Genomic DNA, 24074 nt, shown 5'->3' with positions numbered 1-24074 from the left:
CAGTGTTTTGTTGATTGTCATTTCCATGAAGGCAAGGTGACCAGATTTAGTCTCCTAGAACCAGTCTAGGGTGATAAATGTGAGTTGGGTAGACGCGCCACGTCAAAGTAGGAGTCACGGGTTCGATTCCCGCCAATTGCAAAATGATTTAAAAAAATATTAATTTTTAGTTGGTCTGGGAATTGTTGTAGTTTTCAAGACTCTTAAAGTCTCTTAAAGAGGCTTTGGGCGTTACTCCTTTACAAATAAAATAAATAATATAATATAAGGACCCGACATGACACGTAAAAAAGAAGGTCGCGAGTACCATGTATAGAACACACCTCATATTTATTTGATAATGCTGAAACCTTTTGTGATATCGTTTATTTTTTTTAAATGTTTATCAATATTACAATTAGCAGAAACCTCTTGCTTATTTTATAGTATTTTTTGAAAAATAATAATTTTGAGAAAGTGGATATCATAAAAACACCCTTCAATAAAGTATATTATTTTCACAGTATAAATGGACATATTTGAAATTTTTAATTCAAAACTTTTAATAGTTAAAAAAAAAAAAAAATTATAATAATTTGTGGACAAAGTACAGAAATAACAAATTACATATACACAGTTTCTGTGGACTAAATATCTTGTTAAGCTGATGAGAACACATATGATGACACCTGACGAAATTATACACTGTTTCTGTGGACCAAATATCTTGTTAAGCTGATGAGACAACATATGATGACACCTGACGAAATTATACACAGTTTCTGTGGACTAAATATCTTGTTAAGCTGATGAGACAATATATGATGATACGTGACAAAATTATACACAGTTTCTGTGGACTTAATATATTGTTAAGCTGATGAGACAACATATGATGACACCTGACGAAATTATACACAGTTTCTGTGGACCAAATTTCTTGTTAAGCTGATGAGACAACATCTTATGACACCTGACCAAATTATACACAGTTTCTGTGGACTAAATATCTTGTTAAGCTGATGAGACAATATATGATGATACCTGACAAAATTATACACAGTTTCTGTGGACTTAATATATTGTTAAGCTGATGAGACAACATATGATGACATCTGACGAAATTATACACAGTTTCTGTGGACCAAATATCTTGTTAAGCTGATGAGACAACATCTTATGATACCTGACGAAATTATACACAGTTTCTGTGGACTAAATATCTTGTTAAGCTGATGAGACAACATATGACGACACCTGACGCAATTAAGGCAGCCATTGCCAAGTTATTCCAAAATCGGATATTAGTCCCAGTTTTAGTATCAATGAAAGCCAAATTGACGTTTTCAGTCTGTAGGAAGTCGGGACGAACCGGATCTTTCTGTCTGATATGAAAAATTACAGGTTCGTCGTCTTCGCCTCTTAATTTTGGCCATCCTTGGTGACTTGGAGGATAATTTCCAACTCCGATCGGTATAGCCAATAAATCGGCTGAATTGAGTGATTGCCTTATTGGCGTTGTTAACGAAAACTTATTATCGATGATTGCTGGAACGGTCACTCGAGTTGATTGCGTTGTGGACGTACTTGGTGAAGTAGAAGTCGAATTTGTCGGTGGATCAAATAGATTTATACGATCTATCAGCAGAAGTGGTTTCCCCTTCACGACTGTGGTTTTCAATTTTATCTGTGAATCAACGAAATTAAAATATATTTTTCTACACAAAATTATGATTTTTAAAAAAAGATTGATAACTGCTGACACATATTAAAAATTATAAAACACTCTCCTTATCGTCCATTGTTTAGTTTGTGTAGTAATACCAATTTTATAAACACTTATTCGTGACTACCGGTTTCGGTAAATAAATTTATTTTACTTTCTTTCATTCAAAATTTTATTTTTATACAAATGTGAAATCGTAATAGTCTTATTATGACCTGATGACGGAATGATTTTCCGAAACCGCTAGTTACGAATAAGTATTTATTAAAGTAGTATAACACAAAGTAAACAATGGATGATAAGGAGAGTGTTTTATTACCATACCACACAGTTATCAATGCTTGTAATATACAAAACATATTAAAAAATTATAATTTACGTTGAAAAAAAAAATCATATTAGGAAAACAATGCGAGTATCACTGAATGCATTGTTAGATTACTAATTAATATTATAAGTTACGATTAGGTTTATTACCTAATTATTCCTGGGTTGTTAGGATGTATTGCTTACGATTAGTTTGCTTATAAATGATTTTTTTTTGAGGTCAAGGGATCTTGCATCCCTTATGTCACTGCGACCATATTAGGTCTATTGTGACCTCCCTCTGTATCACAGACCACTCCCAAGACCTACGTGAGTCATGTAACTCACGACCTGTTTTGGTGGTAGGAGCTTCACCTTCTTGGAGTCCAGTAGAGGTCCTCCAAGGATGTGACTTCGTTAGCGAGCGAGTGCGTCACAATTATAGAGAATGTGGATTGGCGTTTCGTTATCCTCCATACAAAATCTGCATACTGGGGAGTCATGAAGTCCAATTTTTGTAATGTGTTTCCTCAGTCTACAGTGTCCTGTCAAGGTCCTGGTTAGGATCCTTATTTGTTTTTTGGTAAGCTTTAGAGCTCCTGTGGTGAATTTCCGCGAGTATCTCATGATCAGTTCCTTTGCGTGTTTCATCCCTGAGCTGTTGGACCAGATCTCTTGGCTCTTGTCCATGGCCCAGTTTTTTAGACTAAACTTGATAGTGCTGAGTGTCAGTCCGTATATGGGTTCAGGGCCCATTGGTGGCCTCTCAGCACCAGTTCTTGCAAGCTTGCAAAAATGTTTACAAATTGCAAAAGCTGACCAAGTCATTATTATTTATTATTTATTAAGCTTACATAAAAAACCTTAAGCATTTGATAAATACTAACAGAAAATATTGGAAAAAAATATCACGAAATTCTCAGACTTATTAACCATTCAAATGAGCTAATGTTTTAATGACTTGGTCACATTTAACAATGTAGGTCTTTTCAATTAATTTTTATTGTATAATAGAATGAGTGGAAGGGAGACCCGATTTTGTCGAAATACTCAAAGAAATTTCAGGATAGTATTTATAATAATTACATATACTTAGGAATAAAAAAATTCAACGGCCTCCGTTTTGTTTTTTTTTAAAAGGTTAGTTAATAGTTTAAGAGGCACAAACACTCTTCTAAAAAAGAAACTTAACGAACACTTTAAACATATACAGATTATAGATTATACGATAGAAAACTAAACAAGAGAACTCCCTCGCACCGTATAAAAATATATGTTCCTCAATATTTTTTTTTATATAAAACATGATACTATAAAAAAGAAGAAAAAAGTCCCTCTCCAAGCAAAAGAGCTCAGTCTCTTTTTTGGAGAGATTTAGCGTAACTATAATTATAAGATTATTGCATCAAATTGTATAAAAAATGTTATTAAATATAAAATAAATTAAAAAATGTTCGCTTTAAGGCGCTTGGGCACTACACGGGATTTTACTGCCCGGGATTGCGGTCAGCATGATAAAACGGATGATTGGCTTGGATTGGCTTGTGCTTTTGGCCGTCTTTCTTCGGATCGGTGCGCTTGATTGGTGTGCGATAAAGGTGCGGGTAAATTCGATCACGCTTAACTGTCGTAGTCGCTTTATTTGAAACTGCCGGACGGTAAAATTCCGTGTTGTGCACAAGCGCTCTTAGGGCGTTTATACACTACACGGAATTGTACCGTCTGGCACTTCAGTTAGCATGATAAAATGGATGATTGGCTTGGATTGGCTTGTGCTTTTGGCCGTCTTTCTTCGTATCGGTGCGCTTGATTGGTGTGTAATAAAGATGCGCGTAAATTTGATCACGCTAAACTGTCGTAGTCGCTTTTATTTAAAAAAAAAACGGACTACCGGACGGTGAAATTCCGTGTAGTGCACAAGCGCGCTTACAGTGACAAAAATTATAGTAAAACTACCTGAAAAATCGTAGGTTTTTTGATTTTCAATTGAAATATTGACCATTCATTGGAACGTATATTTACAGGATATGTTTGGCGTCCGGCAACTACATTGAACTTGATATCTGAGCGGGGTGTCAGTAATCGGTATAGGACAATTAATACCGACCCGAAAAACACTTCGTTTGAAGCAGTCGCAAAACATCCAGTGCCGGTTATTTCGAGAAAATATCCCGCAGATCCGTGTGGAATTGTTAAATAAGGAAAAAAATTGTACTGCTGAATTTTAATGTTACCCATTTCACAATCGGGTGCCGTGCCGTATAGCTTCTCTTGATCCGGAGAGAAAGATATATGCATTGCTGTTTGAGAATATACGATGAGATCTAACACAATCAAGTACACATAAATGCGTTTCATTGGTTTAAACATAACTACAATTTAAAAATTCATGTACGAGTATACGTCTGACGTTACATTTTAACACAGAATGTAATCACAAAGACTGTCGACTCCTCCTAAAACGCGTGGCTAGATGTGACATCACTAGAGACTAGAAATGAAATTACTGGCAAAATGGGAAAACCGGCAGTAAAACATATTTCAAATACGATTGAATTGTTTTTACTTTCTTCTTAATATTATTTGATTTATTAGCAATAATGCAAAACAGGTATTAATTTCAATGTATTTTTTTGAAGTATTAATTTCAATGTATTTTTTTGTCCGTCTCTGTAGTGTAATGGTCAGCACGCTCGGCTACCGTTCTGGAGGTTCCGGGTTCGATTCCCAGGGGGGGGTAAAATAAATATGAGTGATTTTTTCACTGTAATATTTATTCAATATTACCCTGGACTGGTACCTGAATCGGAGGGCTTATCACCTTTCCTTCATGTGTAAAACGATCAAGATAACACTGCGTTTATATAACGCAGTGCCCTATGCACCATTGGGGTGCGGATAAGGGTTTAACTAACTAAAATTTTTTTTTTTGAAAAAGTAAGCTCATAGCTGCTTTTGCTTTAAACGCGACAGTTCCAATGTGTAAAGGCAACTAGCCGTAACTCAAGTTGCAACTGTTGGGCTTAAGACGGCTCAAAGCATTCTTATAACTGGCGTCTATCATATACAGTCACAGATTTTGCTCTATCTCTTTCCTTTACTGAGATATTAATTTTCCAAATAGCCGCAAAATTGTATTAATTTGATACATGTTTTGGCAATAAAACATCATTTTACGTTGACTATATATTCGTTTATCTCAAAACTATTGTTTATAACTTGCGGCTATTTGCCTTTGCGCAGTTATTAGAGTTAAGAAAAGGGTTCAAGTAACGGTTCATTTAGTGATGGTCTCCTTTGTTACCCATACTCAGTTACATATATACCCCTATTATTTATTCTTAATTAAGACCGTCGTCCCCACATTCTATATTCTAAAATATTTACGATAATTACTGTCTATTTCTATGGAGGTTTCCTGATTTATCTGAACTCTCTACCCTCTTTTGCACATTATTGTCTATTGTCATTTGAAAAAATAGAAGTCATGTTTGAGGCCATTTTAGTGGTTTTTAGATGACCCCCCCCCCCCATAATTTTTCAGGTTCAAATTATTATTTCAAATTATAATGGAAGGAAAGCATTCAATGTCAATATTACGGATTTCAAAAATGATGGCAAGAACTGCGATACCTACGTATATTGGCATTTCTTTTTCTAGAGTCAGATTTATCTGTCACTGATGCTGGATAAAAGGATGATGATAATGAATCATTGCACGACCAACCTTTAAAAAAAGATCAAAACGAATAATCATAAAAGGAGATTTTATTTTTGTTTTCCACAAAAACTTTGTTTGTTTTTCACAAACCCACAACTCCAATATAAATATATACAAAATAAATATACACATACAAATGAAAGACTTTCTGCTTGATAAAAGCTTTCCTCATCCCACCATAGATGTCTCTAGTGAATTCTTGTATACTGTGTTTCGAGTTTGATCAATATATGTAGAAGTTTCATGAATTCGAGTAGTGTGGTTGTCAATCACGAGTAGAATTGTTGAATGTTACACCTGTGTAAAGTGATCACTTAACCAGCCTATGAAGGTCGTAAGCCCAAGAAAAACCGAGACTTCCAAATGCTTCTACATCTATGTTGAGATGCTGGCGCAGGAATCAGTTAATTGTTTAAAAGGTTTTTAGCGTTTTTTTTTTACCAAAAGTTAGGTTTAGAGATGTTATTATTTCATTAAAAAAAAAACTTGTTTCATACACTCTATCTAGAAGGTTCTATACTTAAGGGACTTGAACATATTGGCAGTGTACAACTTACATAACCTAGTACGAGTGCGATTATGCAACCTGGAGTGCCCCAGTCATTTTTCTTTGATATAGTATCTGTTATTTCTTCTTCCATCCTTCATTAATATAGCAAAATATATTAAAATTTAAATTGGTAAATACCATTATTTATTTAAAACTATTGTGACACATGTTTCGATGCATTCCACGTAATTTTCCGTGGAAAATTACGTGGAATGCATCGAAACACCGTACGTATGCAGAATGCATCGAAATACGTGACACATTAGATTTAAAGAAAACGTGATATTTACCAAGTACAGCTTAAATTACAAATCAAAAGATTTTTTCAGAGTTACTGGTAAAAATATATGTAAAAACATGTATTTTTTTCTTCCATTTTTTTTGCGTAACTCCTATATTCGATTATGTAGCGTAGGACTGATCACCCTTTCTCAGTTTAGGATTTGATAATTATAGACATATATATATATATATATATATATATATATATATAGTTATATATATATATATATAGTTAAGACATATATATATATATATATATATATATATATATATATATATATATATATATATATATATATATATATAGTTATATATATATATATAGTTATATATATATATATATAGTTAAGACATTGGGATATGTTTTTTTGTATAAAAACATTGGATAGTTCCTTGTTTTCTGCCTTTGAAATGAGGCCGACACAGAAGGTAAAAATACCCTTCCCGTCCTTATGCATCAATCGACCGAACGGGTAGAAATACCTTTCCCGTCCGAAGTGTGTTGAAATCACGTCGATCCAGTGTAGAACCCAATAGGGCGTAACGTTTTGGAAGAGAATAGAGACAGATGAATCTACCATAGGTCGCATTTAAAAGTCTTGCATCGTAAGGGTAGTGACTGACCGGAGCCATTTCGTCGTAACGTAACATAACGTAACGTAACGTAACGTTACGATGCGAGCATTCGTATAGTCAGTACAGCGAGCCGAGCGCTTTATCCATAGTTTCGGATGCTCGCTGATGCTCACCGCGAGCGATGTTATGACGTCACGATACGACGAAATGCTCCGGTCAGTAACAACCCTAAGAGATATAAAAATGTCCTCGAAAAATAAGTGTTAGGTTAGGTTAGGAAAGGTTCAATAATGAATCAATAATTTAGCTACAACTACTATTTTGCATGTAAACTCCAATGCCACAAAGGCATCCAAACAGTATTAGAGATATTACAATAGATGCCAATGCTATGTTTCTCCATTCTTTAATTTGTGAGTTTGCTGGAGGCACAACAGGCAATGTGGTCGCTGTAACCTCAGCATCCCTAAATTGTCCGTGGCGAAATCTGTGATGTTTTCCTTTGAACCTCTTTTCCATATGTACTTCTTCCTCTTTTCTTATATCGCTTGATTCAAGGGTTGCGGGTTCGTCAGTAACACTGGAGAGGTGCATGGTTATTTTCGTCCGAGCTGTCTCCATGATTCGAGGCTTTATTTTGAGACTTAAAAATGATTTGGTCCCAGGGGAAACAGCTGCAGTCGTCGTTGCAGTAGTTTTTGTGGTAGTCTGTTTCGTCACAATTTGTATCGGGGTTCTTGGCGCTTCTTCAGACGAGGATATATGAATTCTGTCTATTATTAACATCGGTTCTCCGCTCACGTATTTTGCAACAATTCTCACCTAAAAAAATAAATCTGATATTGAAGAGTCAAATTTAAGGCATATTCGCAACATTTTGAGTGTGTCATACTTGTTCTGAAATTTGTTATCTTGCATACCAATAAAAGGGTTTCTGCTAAATTAAAGCATTTCTCAGTCTAGAATAGATGCCTCTTGTGAACTCGTATGTACTGTGTCATGTTCAACATATGAAGGAGCTCCAAAAATTTGAATATTGTTTTTTATTTTATTTTTATTTTTTTCCATAATACATAGATACATTCAAATATACATATTCATTTCATATATACATTTATTATACGTATTGCGGTTCTTTAGGCATGGCCTGTGTTGAGCCTGTGTTGAGCACCATGGAGTGTGGTTGTTAATCATGGGTAGAATTGGTGAATGTTGCACGTGTGTAAAATGATAAAGTGTACAGTGAACTTAACCAGTCTATGACAGGTCATAAGCCCTGTAAATACCCATACATCAATCTTCTTTTTTTAAAAATCTATGTTGACATATAAAAAATGCAAAGTTCTTTTGACCAAAAGGTGTATGTGTTAGGTTTTGTTTGATATGTTTCTGTGATTTAGATCTTACATTACTATCTACCATTATAATCCTAACTGTTCATCAAACCTCGTCCCTTAGTTTTTCCCTCTACCTCCATGCCTTAACTCCCTTTTTCCTTTGCCTTCCCTAGTATTATCAATTTGTAATTTATGTTTTTGTTTAAATGTTCAAGTACCATCTACCCTCTGATTGCAACTTGCTATATGTGGTATCAAACGTTTTGACCAATATCACTAGTCTGTTTTTGGTTTGTTGGAAGACATTGCTTTTTAGCAATAAGCCCGCCAATGTACTTATTTTTTTTAATGAAAATTAATATAACAAAATTAAGTTCATATTATAATAACTTACCTGAGCGTTGTCGGGAACATGATCTATTGTCTGTATAAAGGTGCCCCAAGAGGTGAAACTTGTATCCGGTTTAAAAACCATTTTATCAATAATGATCTCCAATTCAAGGCCTGGAGCTATAGTTCTGTAAATAATTATCAGCGAAGAATTCGGGAGGAAGTGTACAGGCTTCGTAAGCAAACAACCAAAGTTTGTTATTTTCAGGAAATATCTAGAAGACCCGTAGGGAGGTATAATATCGGGAAAGTTTCCATAGTCTTCCACCCTAAAGTTGTCACTTTTGCAGTCAAATTCGGAAACGAATATACTAGATTTCCCCGGACTAAAATCCGTTTCTAAAATGTCAAAACTTGCCGCAAAATTGAGAAATACTATGAATATTGGAGTGCAGAATAAAATATTAAGTAAATTAGACATTGTTTACCCTTCCGTTTATTATTTTGACAGTAGAATATCTCAATTGTCTTGACTTTTATTCAAATGAACAGAACTCTGAGATAAACTAACTACGCAAGACCTTTGAACATTTTTAAAAAAATATTTTTTTAAAAAAATTTCTTTAGTAAGCTTATATTACATTTAATTAAACTATTATTTATGCTTAATTTAACTATTATTTATACTTAATTTACTTTATTTATATATTTACATCTTCTTACAGTCAACAAAACATTATTTTTAAATTCTTTCAGACTCTTTTCATTCTGCATACAATCAGGCATCTCATCATACATTTTTAAACTCTTATACATTAAACAATTTTCAGAGTGTCCAAATACTTGTTCACAAATCTTTATTATTATCCTGATTTGAACATATATACGAAGCGTCCTTGAGGTAGTATTTTACGAAAATGGCGCTTTATAAGTTATCCAAATTTATTATTATACTCAAAATGTTGGTAATAAATAAACTGGTCAAATTATAAGCTTAAATAAAAATTGAAAATGATGTTTTCTAGCTTTTCTCAAGTAGGTTAATATAATCCAGGATTCGGAACTCATACACAAATGAAAAAGTTTTTGCTTGAGAAAACCTTTTTTACTCCCACCATAGATGTCTCTAGTGACTCTCGCACACTGTGTTTCGAGTTTTATCAATATATCTAGAAGTTTCAAGAATTAACGTAGTGTGGATGTCAATCGTGGGTACAACTGGTGAATGTTACACGTGTGTAAAGTGATCACTTAAACAAGCATATGACGGTCATAAGCCCTGTAAATGCCCAGACTTCCATATTCTTCTTCATCTTTGTCAAAAAAACGTAAGACTTTAGTGGCAATATCAAAATAAAAACGATATTTTTTCCGTTAGGTTAGGTAACGATATTATAATAATTGACAAAACAGAAATAAGTGCCGTAAGTGTTGTGTTTTTTAACAAAAAATACGTATAAAATACAAGACATAAAGTGATGTTTATCTCGTTTGCTTCTTTTTCCAACTGCGTTTGCGTCATAAATTTGTTTTTCTGTACTCTCTTCACTCATTCGATTCACACGCCCAAACCATTCATTCATTCATCATTTCATTTCAGCCTAGTATTCTCTCCTTATATCGCCATTCGAATTTTTATTATTTATTTATTTATTTTATTTATTTATTTATTTCAATGATACATAGATACATATTTATTTCATAGATACATTCACTATATGTATTACGTCTCTTTAGGCAAAGTTATTATACAAAGTTAAGTAGGTACTGTTACGAGGTTCATTAAAATAAATGATAGATACCACGTAGATTTTTATTATTATTTCTCTGCAATTCAAGTATTTTAATACATAAGTGCTTTTAATATACTAAATATCCAGACTTCCATATTCTTCTTCATCTATGTTGATTATGAAAAATGCAAAAATAACTTAATAAGTGGAGAAAACCCAGATTTTTTAACAAGTATTTAGATACTCGAAATATTGTGAATATGTAGATACTTTAATAAAGTTTGTTTTTATTTTAATTAATTTAGTTTCAGTTTGCCTCTTTTAGGCCAAACTCACATTAATAAAACTCAGTTGGCTTTCGGAAATGCAAAGAGCCGGACGTCCGGTCACGCTGAATTTAAAAAAAATAATACTTATTGGATTTTTTGTTTTGTTTTTTAGAATATGTATTGAAAAAATATTTTTATAATTACAACCCATTACCTTTCAATAACTGTTTTCTTTTCAAAACCATATATTTATTTCGAAGAAAAGCTTACTTTTTGAATACTATAACATTCTTAAAAAAAAAAGAATTACTTTTATTTTTTTATTTTATTGGAAGGAAGAACAACAGTTACAATATATGATACATCAGAATACAAAAAATAAAATCATGAGTACCAATTATAGTTCATCACAACTAGGGTCTATATAAAGGAAGAACATGAGACAAGGATGGGATAAAGAGAAAAGGAGATGGCAGTGATAGGAAAAGAAGAAAAGGAGAGGACAGGGAATAGAATTACTTTATTAGGTTTATAAGATTTCGAACAATTTAGCTTTAAAGTTTGAAAGATTGGAGTATAACATATCAAGGTGGGTACAACATTCATTAAATTTCCCACAACTTCGATAAATAAAGGAATTTTTTAAATAGTACCTTGATGGTGCTGGATTATAAAAGGTATGACTATGTCTATTGATTCTAATTGGACAATGAAAAGGTATCTGCTCAAGAAGATAGGGGCTCTCAGTTATACTATCTTTATACAAAAAACATAAATCTGATATATTCCTACGTTTACTAAGTGAAGATAATTTATGGAAGGCTGAAGATTCTTCGTAACAGTTGAAACTTAAATGAAGCTTACCATCCAACATTTTTAGAAATTTATTTTGAATAGTAATTTTTGAATTTATAATTTTTGTTTTATTCCTTGCTTTATAATAACTCTTTTCTTTTCAATTCCCATTTGATTATTTCGAAGAAAAACTAATTTTTTCAATGTTTTTTCGATGTTTTTAGAAAAAAATATTTGCGTAAAATTTTGCCTGGATATAGAGAAAATAAAGTTGCTATTTTAGGCCAAGTATTCGTTGAGTCGTAACTTTATTTTCCCTAAATCCAGGTAACATTTCACATAAATGATTTTTTTTAAAACATCGTTTTTGCATTGTATGGAAACATAAGTTTTTCTTCAAAGTAATTGTATGGAAATTGAAACAAAAAATTTTGGAAATTAAAAAGCAAGGAATGTAATAAAATATATATAAATATTTTAATATATGTCCGCCTCCGTAGTGTAATGGTCAGCACGCTCAGCTACCGTTCCGGGGTCAAATAAATATAAAGGATTTTTTCACTGTAATATTTATTCAATATTACCCTGGAATGGTACCTGAAGCGGGGGGCTAATCACATTTCCTTCATGTGTAAATGATCACGATCACGAACACTCCGTTTATATGAAGCAGTGCCCTATGCACCATTGGGGTGCGGATTAGGGTTTTATATTTTAAATTATTCTATATTCTAATAAATAAAAAAGCATCCAATTTTAATTCTTTAAAAAAATCGAGCGTAAGGACACGACGCGCCCTGGACCTAAACGAATACTTGGCCTCAAGGTTTGCAGCTGGAACGCGTCTTTACACGTTCGGAAAAGACAAGACGTCGCTCTCTCTTGGCAGGAGAAGAAACACATTTATTTACATTCAACATGTATAAACACGTCACGGTGAAAGCTGCAAGGACTAAAACAGCTAAAATAATAGCGGAATAAGCCAAAGCCTCGCGGTTAATCAGATTTGAAGGCAAATCAGTATTTGCCTGGTTTTTAGCGCCATTTTCCATCGCGCGAAAATGGTGCTTTTTGCCTTTCTTCTTCTTTCGCGTTTCTTTGGTGAACAGCGGTTCTCTATTAAAAACCCCTTGCCTGAGTTTCGGCGCTAAAGAAAATGCCTTCGAAGAAGCTTTACCAGATACCAATGTGGACACATTTATGAATGTGGTATAAGTTTCAGTCCCCGATGTCGTTACAAGTTTGGAAAACAACGTTTCATTATTAGACGTTTTATTCGGAGCCTCTTTTACGACTGGGAATATAGTCATTAAAGTTGTGCCCATTTCGCTCACATGATTATTTACAGGAGTATTTGTGGTTGATTTAGGGGGTGGTATAATCAGAAATTTGTCAATTATTAAAAAACCCTTCTTTCGTTCAGAGGTTACAGCGAATTTTACCTGAAAAAAAACAATATTAATGGCATGTGAAACGATTTCAGGTTTGCTGGTAATTGATATTTCATGAAGTGATATGTTTTTTGGAGATAAAAAATATTAACAATTAATTTCAAAAAACGTTTGTGAATAATAATAATAATAATAAATGTGGATAATTTATACAGCGCATTACATTTTCGTACAATAGAGGATGTGTATAAGTAGATTTTTATCGAAAAACGATGTAAGTCGATTTTAAAAATATGTCATTTTCCTTGGTATAAAATATATTTAATTATTTACTATATCAATCTTTTTTTGTTGGAATTTTCAATATAAAAAATTATGAACGGATATATACATTTATATATATTTATATATATACATATATATATATATATATATATATATATATATATATATATATATATATATATAAACATAAATATATATATATATATATATATATATATATATATATATATATATATATATATATATTACATATATATATATATATATATATATATATATATATATATATATTACATATATTGATGAATTTTTACAAACATTTTATTTAAGGAGACCCAACAAATAACTTTAAGTGAATTCATGGATTAAGATAAAGTATTACTCTAAAATATCTATATATATATATATATATATATATATATATATATATATATATATATGTATATATATATATATATATATATATATATATATATATATATATATATATATATATATATATATATATATATATATATATATATATATATATATATATATATATATATATATATATATATATATATATATATATATATATATATATATATATATATATATATATATATATATATATATATATATATATAAACATAAATATATATATATATATATATATATATATATATATATATATATATATATATATATATATATATATATATATATATATATATATATTACACATATATACATATTACATATATTGATGAATTTTTACAAACATTTTATTTAAGGAGACCCAACAAATAACTTTAAGTGAATTCATGGATTAAGATAAAGTATTACTCTAAAATATCTTCTTCACACCCGATGGTGCTTAGAGCACTGCATAAGTAGCATAAATTTAATCGTTAAATACATGAAGTAAAGGTCATCAGTCCTGCAGTTTAGGTACCAGTTCAAGGTAACATTTAATAAATTTTAGAGTTATAAGCCATATAATCACCCTCTTTGGATTCGAACCCAAGAACTTCAGCACGGTAGTCTTATGGTGAAACCTCTACGCTGTGGAGGCGGTCTGTACTACACATTTAAAAATACTGAAATATGTTTGTATTTATACATATATAAATGTACATATTTTTATCAAATATAAAATTGGTAAAGTAGAAACCTGTTCAAACTTCGATACATTGACAATATTTTGAGAGTAGACACCCCACGAAGAAAATGTCATATTTGGTTTCAAAATATTATTTCCAATGCTTATTTCCAATTTGATTCCGGGGTGGATAATCTTATAGATTAGTATAAAGTTTGCATTTTCTTCAAAGGGTAGTTTTTTGGTGTGAAGGCAGCCGGATCCGTTTAATTTCAGAAAATATCCCTTAGAATCGTGAGGAGGATCAATATCGGGATACTTGGAATATTCTTCTACCGACATTTCATCACTTTTACAGTTATTATTGGTTACAAAATTTAAATCTCCCTCTAATGGTTTGAAATTTATTTCGATCGCGTTAAATAATCCGTAAACAAAATGGAGAAAACATGCATTTAAAATTAAAAGGTATAAAATATCAATCGACATTTTTAAAACGAGTAAATAAATATTTATGAAATGTCAATTTGACGTTTTAACTTAGATCGTTTTATCTTAAATTTGGAGCTTCAAATATTTTAAATAATGTTTTCTGAACCTACCTAGAAAAAAACGAAGCAAATAACCAATATTTATTTTGTTTTTTTTTCTTCTTCTATAGATATATTAAAAAACCCTTATCCGCACCCGATGGTGCATAGCGCAATGCATCATATAAACGCAGTTTTATCTTGATCGTTAATACATGAAAGAAAGGTGATCAGTCCTCCGCTTCAGGTACCAGTCCAGGATAATATTGAATAAATATTAGAGTGAAAAAATCAATTATATTTATTTGACCCCCCCCCCTGGGAATCGAACCCGGGACCTCCAGTACGGTATCCCAGCGTGCTGACGATTACCTTACGCAGGCGGACGATATGTATAATAAAATATTTAATTTGAATAGTAGGTCTAATCCATTGATTTTTAATTATGTTATCATAATTACAAACCAAGCTTTCATCGAAAATTAACAAAACTGACTATTAGTGAAAATATTTTCATTAAAAAAATACGGGGTGAATGTGGTTGATTATAGAAGCAGAGGAGAGCCGAGGAAAAGTTGACATGATCAAGTATTTCAAATACTTGAAAGTGGGTCAGGAGTCGGAATCATCGGCGGGTGTGTATGAGATGGATTAATGTAGAAGAGGCGAAGATTGTTTGCAAAGACAGATTTGTGTGGCGTTCTATTCTCTCTGCTTACCTACCCCTGCGGAGAAGGGTTGTGATGATGGGTTATTAATTTTTTTTACTAAGTGAAATTTACATTATGTTATTTATTAAGGCGATAGTGAAATTGTACACGGTTTGATCAGGACATTTTTTTTTATTTTTCGAAATATGTTTTGTCTAAAAAGTAAAACAACGGATTTATTGCAACGTATATTTATTTATATAAAAACGCTTAACTGTTAAAAATTGTGTAGTTTACATCCGCTTCAAAAGAATCATTTTCTACTGCAAAAAGTTTCTCCACCATTTAGGTACTAAGAAAATACAATACGATAAAAAAGTATGAATATAATAAAATGATAAAACATATTAAGAATGAATTATAATGGAATTAGAAGAATATTAAAAAGAAGTCGCCCTTCGCACTGTCTCGACTAATGGGCTTTTATCAGGATGTTGGATTATTGGCTAATTAATTAATATGAAAAACCACAAGACTATCGATAACATTCTTATTGAAATCTGTAGGGAACCAAGGGAGATATTCATGTTTAAGCTTTAGATATTTGAATAAAATGAAAAACGTGCGTTCGCATACGTCATCAAATTTCCGTCATCGAACGTTTTACGACGTGATATGGTTTATTGTCTATGGTTTATACAGCTGTAATAGTAGTAGTATGGATTGTTTGTTTATCACTACACTACCATTTTTGTTATACAAATATGAAGGGAGGGGGGGGGACCATAGACATAAAAAAATAGAGCCACCAATAATTTAGCAATGATACCAATATTGAAATAACTCCATCGTTTAAGTGACGTCATTCATTACCAACTTACGAAAATATTTTTTTTTCGAAGACGAATTTTCCAAAAGAAAATGATGAATATTTTAATTTAATCGGCTGTTATAAACACAAAATGAGTCTAATACAATTCTCAATCCTTATAGGTTGAGTAGGTTGAATTAGATATTCCTCCCGTCTGACAAAGAACCATTCTCTATCTTAAGTGTCGTAACATTTTGTATTCATCATGTATAAACATGCTGGCATAAGACAGAGAAATATTAAAATACTAATAATTATAGAAAAATATCCCAAAATCGGGTGACTGCCTGTTTTTAAAGGTAACGTACTCGTATGGAGAAAAGCTTCATCAGGAAAATCTCTTATGCGTTCTTTTATTCGTTTATTTTTCTTTTCCCTGAAGGGCCGAAAGTCATCTTTTTTAACCCCGTGTCTAGCTTTCATTTCAAAAGCTACTATTTTTGAGGTGGCTTTATCAGATGACGTCGACATTTTTGTGGATAAAATGGATGATTTAGATTTTAGTGTAGTCACAATTTCAGGATTTCTTGTTTTGCCAGACGGTTTTCTCTGTTTTTTCTTTGGATATATTGGGACGAAAGGAAATTTGGTTACGTGACTCGTATGGTTCACCCCGACAGGTGTTTGCGTATGTGATTTAGTGGAAAGTATTATCAGAAATTTGTCTATTATTAAGAAACTGTCATTCCTTTTGGAAGTCACGACGAATTTTATCTAAAAATATACAAATAAAGCATATTAATAATTTCTTGAATGTTTTCTGCAGATACTTTGTGGCACATTTTATAAACTTTATAAAATTAAACAACTTTGTTTTAAGCACTTTTTTATATTTATTATTAGTACGCTTAAACCAACCGGTTTCGACAAGAACCTTGTCATCATCAGGGTTTATTAAATTCTAAAACATTAAAATACTAAAAAACATTAAGTGGTTAAAACAAAGTTGTTTAATTTTATAAAGCATATTAATAATATTCAAGTTCATTAATTTTCCTAACATCAAATGTTTGTTCACAATTTTATAGTTTTACTGATTCACATAATACTTTGAATACAAAATATAAGTAGACATACATATTGCATTTTATTTTTATTTTTACGTTTTCAAACTTCTCTACGGTATTTATTTTTCTTATTATCAACACCACATTTTTTTCCATTTTTTTTCTTCTTTTAACCCTTATCCACACCCAACAGTGCATAAGGCACTGCATATCATATAAACAGTGTTATATTGATCATAAAATACACGAAGGAAAGGTGATTAGCCCTGCGCTTCAGGCACCAGTCCAGTGTATATTTATATTTGATTAAAAAAACACACACATTTATTTTGATCTCCCAGGAATCGAACCCGGGACCCCCAGTACAGTAACCAGATGCGCTGACCATTACACTATGGAGACGGACATTTTTCATATTTTTTTTTACAATATAATAAGCCTTTTCATGTTATACAATATCATACCGTATACGGTGTTTGAAAATGACGAGAAATGCATCGAAACACGTGTCACAGTGGATTTTAAGAAAAAGTGGCATTTGCTAAGTAAAACTAAATAAAAAATGGATAGATTTTACTACAAAGTGACTGTCGGGTCAATTAATGAAAAAATAACAATTACATATGTACTCAAATAAAAAATCTTTTTGTGAAACATCTCTTTTTTGCACCGAATTTATTGACTATTAGTTGAAATTCGCATATTGATTTGAAAGTTAAATATCAAATATAATTTGTATGAAATAGCTACCTACCTGTTCAAGCTTTTCTACATTTGAGATATTTTGTACAAAGACGCCCCACGAAGAGAATGACATGGAAGGTTTTAAAGTATTATTTCCGATGTGTATCTCCAACTCAATTCCGGGATTGACAAGTTTATAGATCAAAATAAAGTTCGCATCCCCTTCGAAGGATAATTCTTTGGTGAGAAGACATCCAGATTGATTTAATTTTAGAAAGTACCCAGTAGATTTATGAGGGAGGTTAATATTAGGATATTTCGAGTATCCTTCCACTTTGAATGCATCGTTTTTACAGTTATTATCGTATACAAAATTTAAATCATCCTGACTAGGATTGAAAGTTATTTCTGTTATATTGAAAAATCCGGACACACAATGAAAAAGGCATGCAATGATAATAAAACAGTGTAAAAATCTACAAAACATTATTTTAAACGAGTAAAAAATATTATGAACTGTCAATTTGATGTTTCTTGTACACTTTTATTAAATTTCCATCTTTGAATATTTCAATTAACGTTTATTGAACCTACCTGGTTTTTAGTACTTCTTCTTTTGATCGTTTTTAGGTGTTGACGGTCATAATAGTATCACACTAATCCGCGTTGTAGGAAAAATGAAACACCTAAGCCATTACTTCAGCTCTGAAAGAGCGAATTTTTGAGACCCATTATTTCAGCTCTGAAATGAGCGAATTATTCTATTTCAAATGTGATTTTAAAGGTAATCACGTTTGTAACAAATATAATAACACCTCGTTTTCATTTTTTCTTTCAGGCATCACATCTAAAAATCAAGAAGGCAGCGACTTCGAAGAAGCTATTTCCGCAACTGGATTTGGAAAATTCAACATCCTCCTTCTTTTGTGCGCACTTCCGGGTTTCTCAACATCCGTCTACGTGTCATCATCACTCTCCTACATTATGACAAGTGCAGAATGTGATCTTCATATGAATATGGCGGACATGGGGAAGCTTAACATATTTACTTATGCTGGTTTGTTGGAATGAATCTTAAATCCATATTTACTTATGCTGGTTTGTTGCAATGAATCATAATTCCATGTTTACATACGCTGGTTTGTTGGAATGAATCTTAAATCCATATTTACTTATGCTGGTTTGTTGGAATGAATCATAATTCCATGTTTACATACGCTGGTTTGTTGGAATGGTTCATATATCCATTTTTACCTACGTATGCTGGTTTGATGGAATGCTTCATAAATCCTTTTTACTTATGCTGGTTTGTTGGAATGAATCATAAATCCATATTTACTTATGCTGGTTTGTTGCATTGAATCATAAATACATATTTTGTTAGATTAAATGAGTGTTTTATTTTTGTCCGCCTCCGTGGTGTAATGGTCAGCGTGTTTAGCTACCGTGCTGGAGGTCCCGGGTTTGATTCCCAGGGGGGGTGAAAATAAATATTAGTGATTTTACACTGTAATATTTATTTAATATTACCCTGGACTGGTTCAAGCGCATGAGTGATCACCTTGCCTTCATGTAAGTAATGATCAAGATAACACTGCGTCAATTTGATGCAGTGCCCTATGCACCATTGGGTGCGGATAAGGGTTATAAGTAAGTAAGTAAGTTATTTATTTTACTATTCTTATTTTAACCTTTATTCGCACACAAAAATGTAAACACTTAAGTACTTTACAAGTAAGTACTTTGTAAGTACGTTTTACATGCGGTAAAAAGTTATAAATGTTAATATTTTCTTTTAAGGTATGATGTCTTCAGCTCTGATGTGGGGTTTCTTATCAGATACATTGGGAAGGAAAAAGATTATGGTTTGGGGCTTTCTAGTGTTAGCCGTGTGTGAACTAATAGCTTCACTGAGCCAAACTTATTTGGTCCTTTCCCTTGCTAAATTTTTCGCTGGATTTATGTAAGTATTGCTATTTGGGAAATAAATTTAAACTAATGCGGGAAACACTGTGGGATATTAATAATCAATATTCTCATTATCATTCATCGTTCATGTTGTGTAATACCACTTAAAATGGTATTACACAAAGATAGCAATCAATGATACGGAGAGTGTTATTTTACTATCCCATAAAGTTAATAATGCTTTTAACCCTTTCCGGTCCCCCAAAATTAAAACAAAATAATCTAGGTAGACAGTTACGTTCCAATTGTAAAAAATCTTTTGTCCTCTGCTCCACATACTGTTGTAATATATACGAGTGACAAAAATGTAAGCTTGGAATTTAAATAAATAATACTAATGATGAAAAAAATGTCGAATAACATCTGACATGGGACCTAAGAGCAAAAAATCCTAGACGGGTATTAATCTCATTTGTCCGTACAATGTTTTTAGTTGTTCTTACATCTAGCGGACATATTGAGATACAAAGGCCAAGAGTGTCATTCGAAAGATCAAAAGTATTCTAAAATTCTTCTTCTTTTTGGTCTTACTCCTCATTACTGAGGATTATGACTATTGTCGATGCGAAGACTCTTCTCTAGTTATCCCTTGACTGCGCTGCACGTAGCGCTCTAACCACCGAGGTGCCTGCTGCTGTCTTAACTTGATCGGTCTATCGTGTGGAGACCTTCCTCTCCCCTTCTTCCGATCACAACCAGTCGTTCATGGCTACCCTCATTGCCACCCGCAACGTGTCCAAAGAACTGAAGAATCCGTCGCACAGACACTGGCCAGAGTCAAGCCATCCTATATAAAATACTTCTAAATATTTTGTCTCTATTATGATTTCTTGCTTTTTTACAAAGTAATGGTTTAAAAAAAAAACAACCTTTACATAATTTTTTTACGCCGAAAAATCAATATCAATCATTGACCAATCAATTGGAGTGTAAAAAAAGTTTCACGCTTATTCATTTCGATACAATTATTTTAAAGTAAATAAATGGTTTACCTACAAATTTCAATATATGGGCTTTAGACACTTGACATAGACAAATCGACGCAAAAGGTTAAAAACACCCATCGAGCTTTCTTTACGATCAACCGATTTTTGTGCGCATTAGGATTATGAAGCTTTGTTTTTCAATACATTTACTAAAGACATGATTAAAAAGTTTTGTGTCATATGACGTATACTTCTTCTAAAAATATTATTGTTTATTTTTTTAGCTTTAACGGACCATTCGCTATACTTATATCGTATATATCAGAAATGCACTCTGCTTCAATAAGGGCTAAAGTTTTGGTATACATCGGAGCATATTACTCGTTCGGAAACATGAATCTACCCCTCATAGCGTGGGGAGTGATACCACAGGATTGGAGCATATCGTTATTCAATGGAGGCTACGGTAAATATGCTTTTATAAACCATTTATTGATTCTCACTGTTCAAGTAATAAGTCTGCTGTGCTGGTCAGGGTTGTGGGCGTCTGTGCACCGGCCAACGTTGGGAGGGATCGGATCTAGCTGACTAATTGAACTAAATACTAATCCCTTTCACTGCCTACACCGAGGTACTTCTAGAAAATTTGGTGACGGATTTACAAACATGTATTTATTTAGATTGGCAGTGACAGGTATATTTAAATATATGAAAGCTTTTAAATATAAACTAACAGTAAAATCGGGATACAATTTTTTATTGTTTCACTTTTTTAATAAATTTCGCAACTTAGTTTTAAAAAATTGCTTTGCAAGAGCAGATCTGTCAGGAAGCCTAGATACTTCTGTATCAGATCTGGGCATGCGGTGGGACAGCTTTCAATGTTAAAGTAATAACCTTCACAAAGTGTACATACTTCGCGAATCCCCGGGGCTCTGCATGGCCTTTGCGAGAGCTTCTTCTTTGTATATATACACATATATATATATATATATATATATATATATATATATATATATAGATATATATTTATAAATATATATATATATATATATATATATATATATATATATATATATATATATATATATATATATATATAATATATATATATATATATATATATATATATATATATATATATATATATATATATATATATATATATATATATATACATATATATATGTAAATATGTGTTTCTGTAAATATAATATGGTATTATTCATACGTCGTTTCATGTGCGACTTCTCGTCAGTATCTATGGTTGATTTTACATGGTGGGAGATACCTGAAAACATGATTTTCAATTTTTATGAAGCTTATTATTTGACCAGTTATTTTATTCACAAGATTATATTTATTTTAAATATAAGTAATATATTTTTAGCTCTACGCTTATGTTTAAACCAGTTACTCCATTTTAAAAATATATATATTTTCAACATACATTTTCAGTTCTTCACTCCTGGCAGATATTCTTGGCGCTCTTCAGCATCCCTCCTCTGGCTACAGGACTGGCTCTCATGCTGCTTCCGGAAAGTCCCAAGTTTCTCATGTCCAGGGGAAGAAACGAAGAGGCACTGCAGATATTCCAAAAAATGTTTGCGATGAACAAAGGACTGCCCAAAGATCAATATCCCGTGAGAATACAGTATTTGACAAAAAATCATTCAGAGTGATAATCTATTGTGGGCCAATCAGAATCTTCTCAGCATTTGCTCATTGCTGGGAGGAAACCGCGTGAAACTCTTCAGGAGAAGCTGGACTGTTGACTGTTGACTGTCGACAACAGACTTCCGTTCCACTAGAAGAGGGTTCGGCATTTAGTTGGTTCAATTTTAATTAGTAAAGGATTTAATCAAAGTCTTTATTAATTGCTTTACTTATTTTTTAAAAAAGTGGTATTACATAAAGCGATCGTTGAATGATATGATAAAATGTGTGTGATACTATATATATTTAAATTGATATTTTTAATGGTATCTTTAATTTATTTCAGATCAAATCTCTAGTGAATGAGCGCGGGGAAGGTGATACAGGCGCACCGAGAGGGTGGGCTGCAATCAGAGGAGGGATGAAACAGCTGAAACCCCTAATATCTTCATTACACGTGTATAATCTCATCTTGATATGCTTCATCAATTCTTCGTGCATGTTCGGGTAAATTCCAATGTAATAGAATATTAAAAAAATATAATATAAAGGTAACTGCTAGGAGATATTTTCGACAAACTAAGTGTTTATATACTCGTACTGTTGTGCTTAGAAAACCCCTAATATCTTCTTCACACGTGTATAATCTCATCTTGATATGCTTTATCAATTCTTAGTGCAGGTTCGGGAAAGTGTTGAGATGCTGTTTTGGTTAGAGCACTAGCGAGTAGTGAGCTAACGTAAAATAAAAGGAATTTATTTTATTAATTAATTTCAATTTACTTTGTCGTAAAATCTATCCATTTAAATTAAACTTTTACTTATAAATAAATAAAGGTAAATACCACTTTTTAAAAATGACGCGGAATGCATTGAAACACGTGTTATAATACACTTAAATTGAAAATTAACAATATTTTAGTTGTTACTTGACTTTTTTTTTTAAATTTTCAATTTAACAAATAAAGTTAGTAATATATGTAATGTTTATAATCACACTCTGAGATTTTTGTCTACCGACTTCCAGACGTACTTGTCTCTTCATCAGGACAATCGCTACAACATGCCAACAATATAACATGTCACTACCATAGCACTATTAACTCAAATATCGTTAAAGTTATATTTAGGCTTTAATTCATATATTATTATTTTTTGACATCTCATAAAAGATGAAGAAGAAGAATATGGAAGTCTGGGCATTTACGGGGCTGACGACCGTTATAGGTTGGTTTAAGTGATCACTTTACACACGTGTAACATTCACCAATTCTACCCATTATTGATAACCACACTACTCAAATTCTTGGAAGTTCAATATATATGAAACAATTTTGAAACATTCTTGAATCACTAGAACTTCACTAGAGACATCTATTGGTGAGATGAAAAGAAGCTATTTATTGAGCAGAAACTCT

The 24074-nt window shown here is 32.0% G+C and overlaps 2 protein-coding genes and 2 long non-coding RNA genes across 4 annotated transcripts in view; 1 reads left to right on the top strand and 3 right to left on the bottom strand.

The window, feature by feature from the left end:
• Positions 1 to 24074, top strand: part of LOC148312617 (synaptic vesicle glycoprotein 2B-like) — a 34559-nt gene that overhangs the window by 5806 nt on the left and 4679 nt on the right. The window contains exons 2-6 of the mRNA XM_088276072.1: positions 18945 to 19163; positions 19907 to 20069; positions 21285 to 21466; positions 22459 to 22643; positions 23003 to 23163. Of these exons, the coding sequence (XP_088132198.1) occupies positions 18945 to 19163; positions 19907 to 20069; positions 21285 to 21466; positions 22459 to 22643; positions 23003 to 23163 (910 nt within the window). The remainder of the gene's footprint in view (positions 1 to 18944; positions 19164 to 19906; positions 20070 to 21284; positions 21467 to 22458; positions 22644 to 23002; positions 23164 to 24074) is intronic.
• On the bottom strand, positions 350 to 4456 carry LOC148312620 (uncharacterized). Its single transcript, XR_015839076.1, has 2 exons — positions 3968 to 4456; positions 350 to 1666 (listed from the first exon to the last, which is right to left on the bottom strand). It is a non-coding gene; the product is annotated as an uncharacterized LOC148312620 (long non-coding RNA).
• On the bottom strand, positions 6923 to 9308 carry LOC148312619 (uncharacterized). The gene is made up of 2 exons (XM_088276053.1): positions 8872 to 9308; positions 6923 to 7962 (listed from the first exon to the last, which is right to left on the bottom strand). The coding sequence occupies exons 1-2, from the start codon at positions 9286 to 9288 to the stop codon at positions 7444 to 7446; spliced, it is 936 nt and encodes a 311-aa protein (XP_088132179.1). The 5' UTR covers positions 9289 to 9308; the 3' UTR covers positions 6923 to 7443.
• LOC148312618 (uncharacterized) lies at positions 15780 to 18634 on the bottom strand. The gene is made up of 2 exons (XR_015839074.1): positions 18177 to 18634; positions 15780 to 17129 (listed from the first exon to the last, which is right to left on the bottom strand). It is a non-coding gene; the product is annotated as an uncharacterized LOC148312618 (long non-coding RNA).

This window comes from Brachycentrus maculatus, unplaced genomic scaffold (assembly GCF_059751285.1).
Source record: "Brachycentrus maculatus isolate JH-2025_06_01 unplaced genomic scaffold, ASM5975128v1 h1tg000037l, whole genome shotgun sequence".
Taxonomy (NCBI): Eukaryota; Metazoa; Arthropoda; class Insecta; order Trichoptera; family Brachycentridae; genus Brachycentrus; species Brachycentrus maculatus.
Note: the sequence above shows the minus strand (reverse complement) of the source record. Positions and strands in the feature narration are given on the sequence as shown.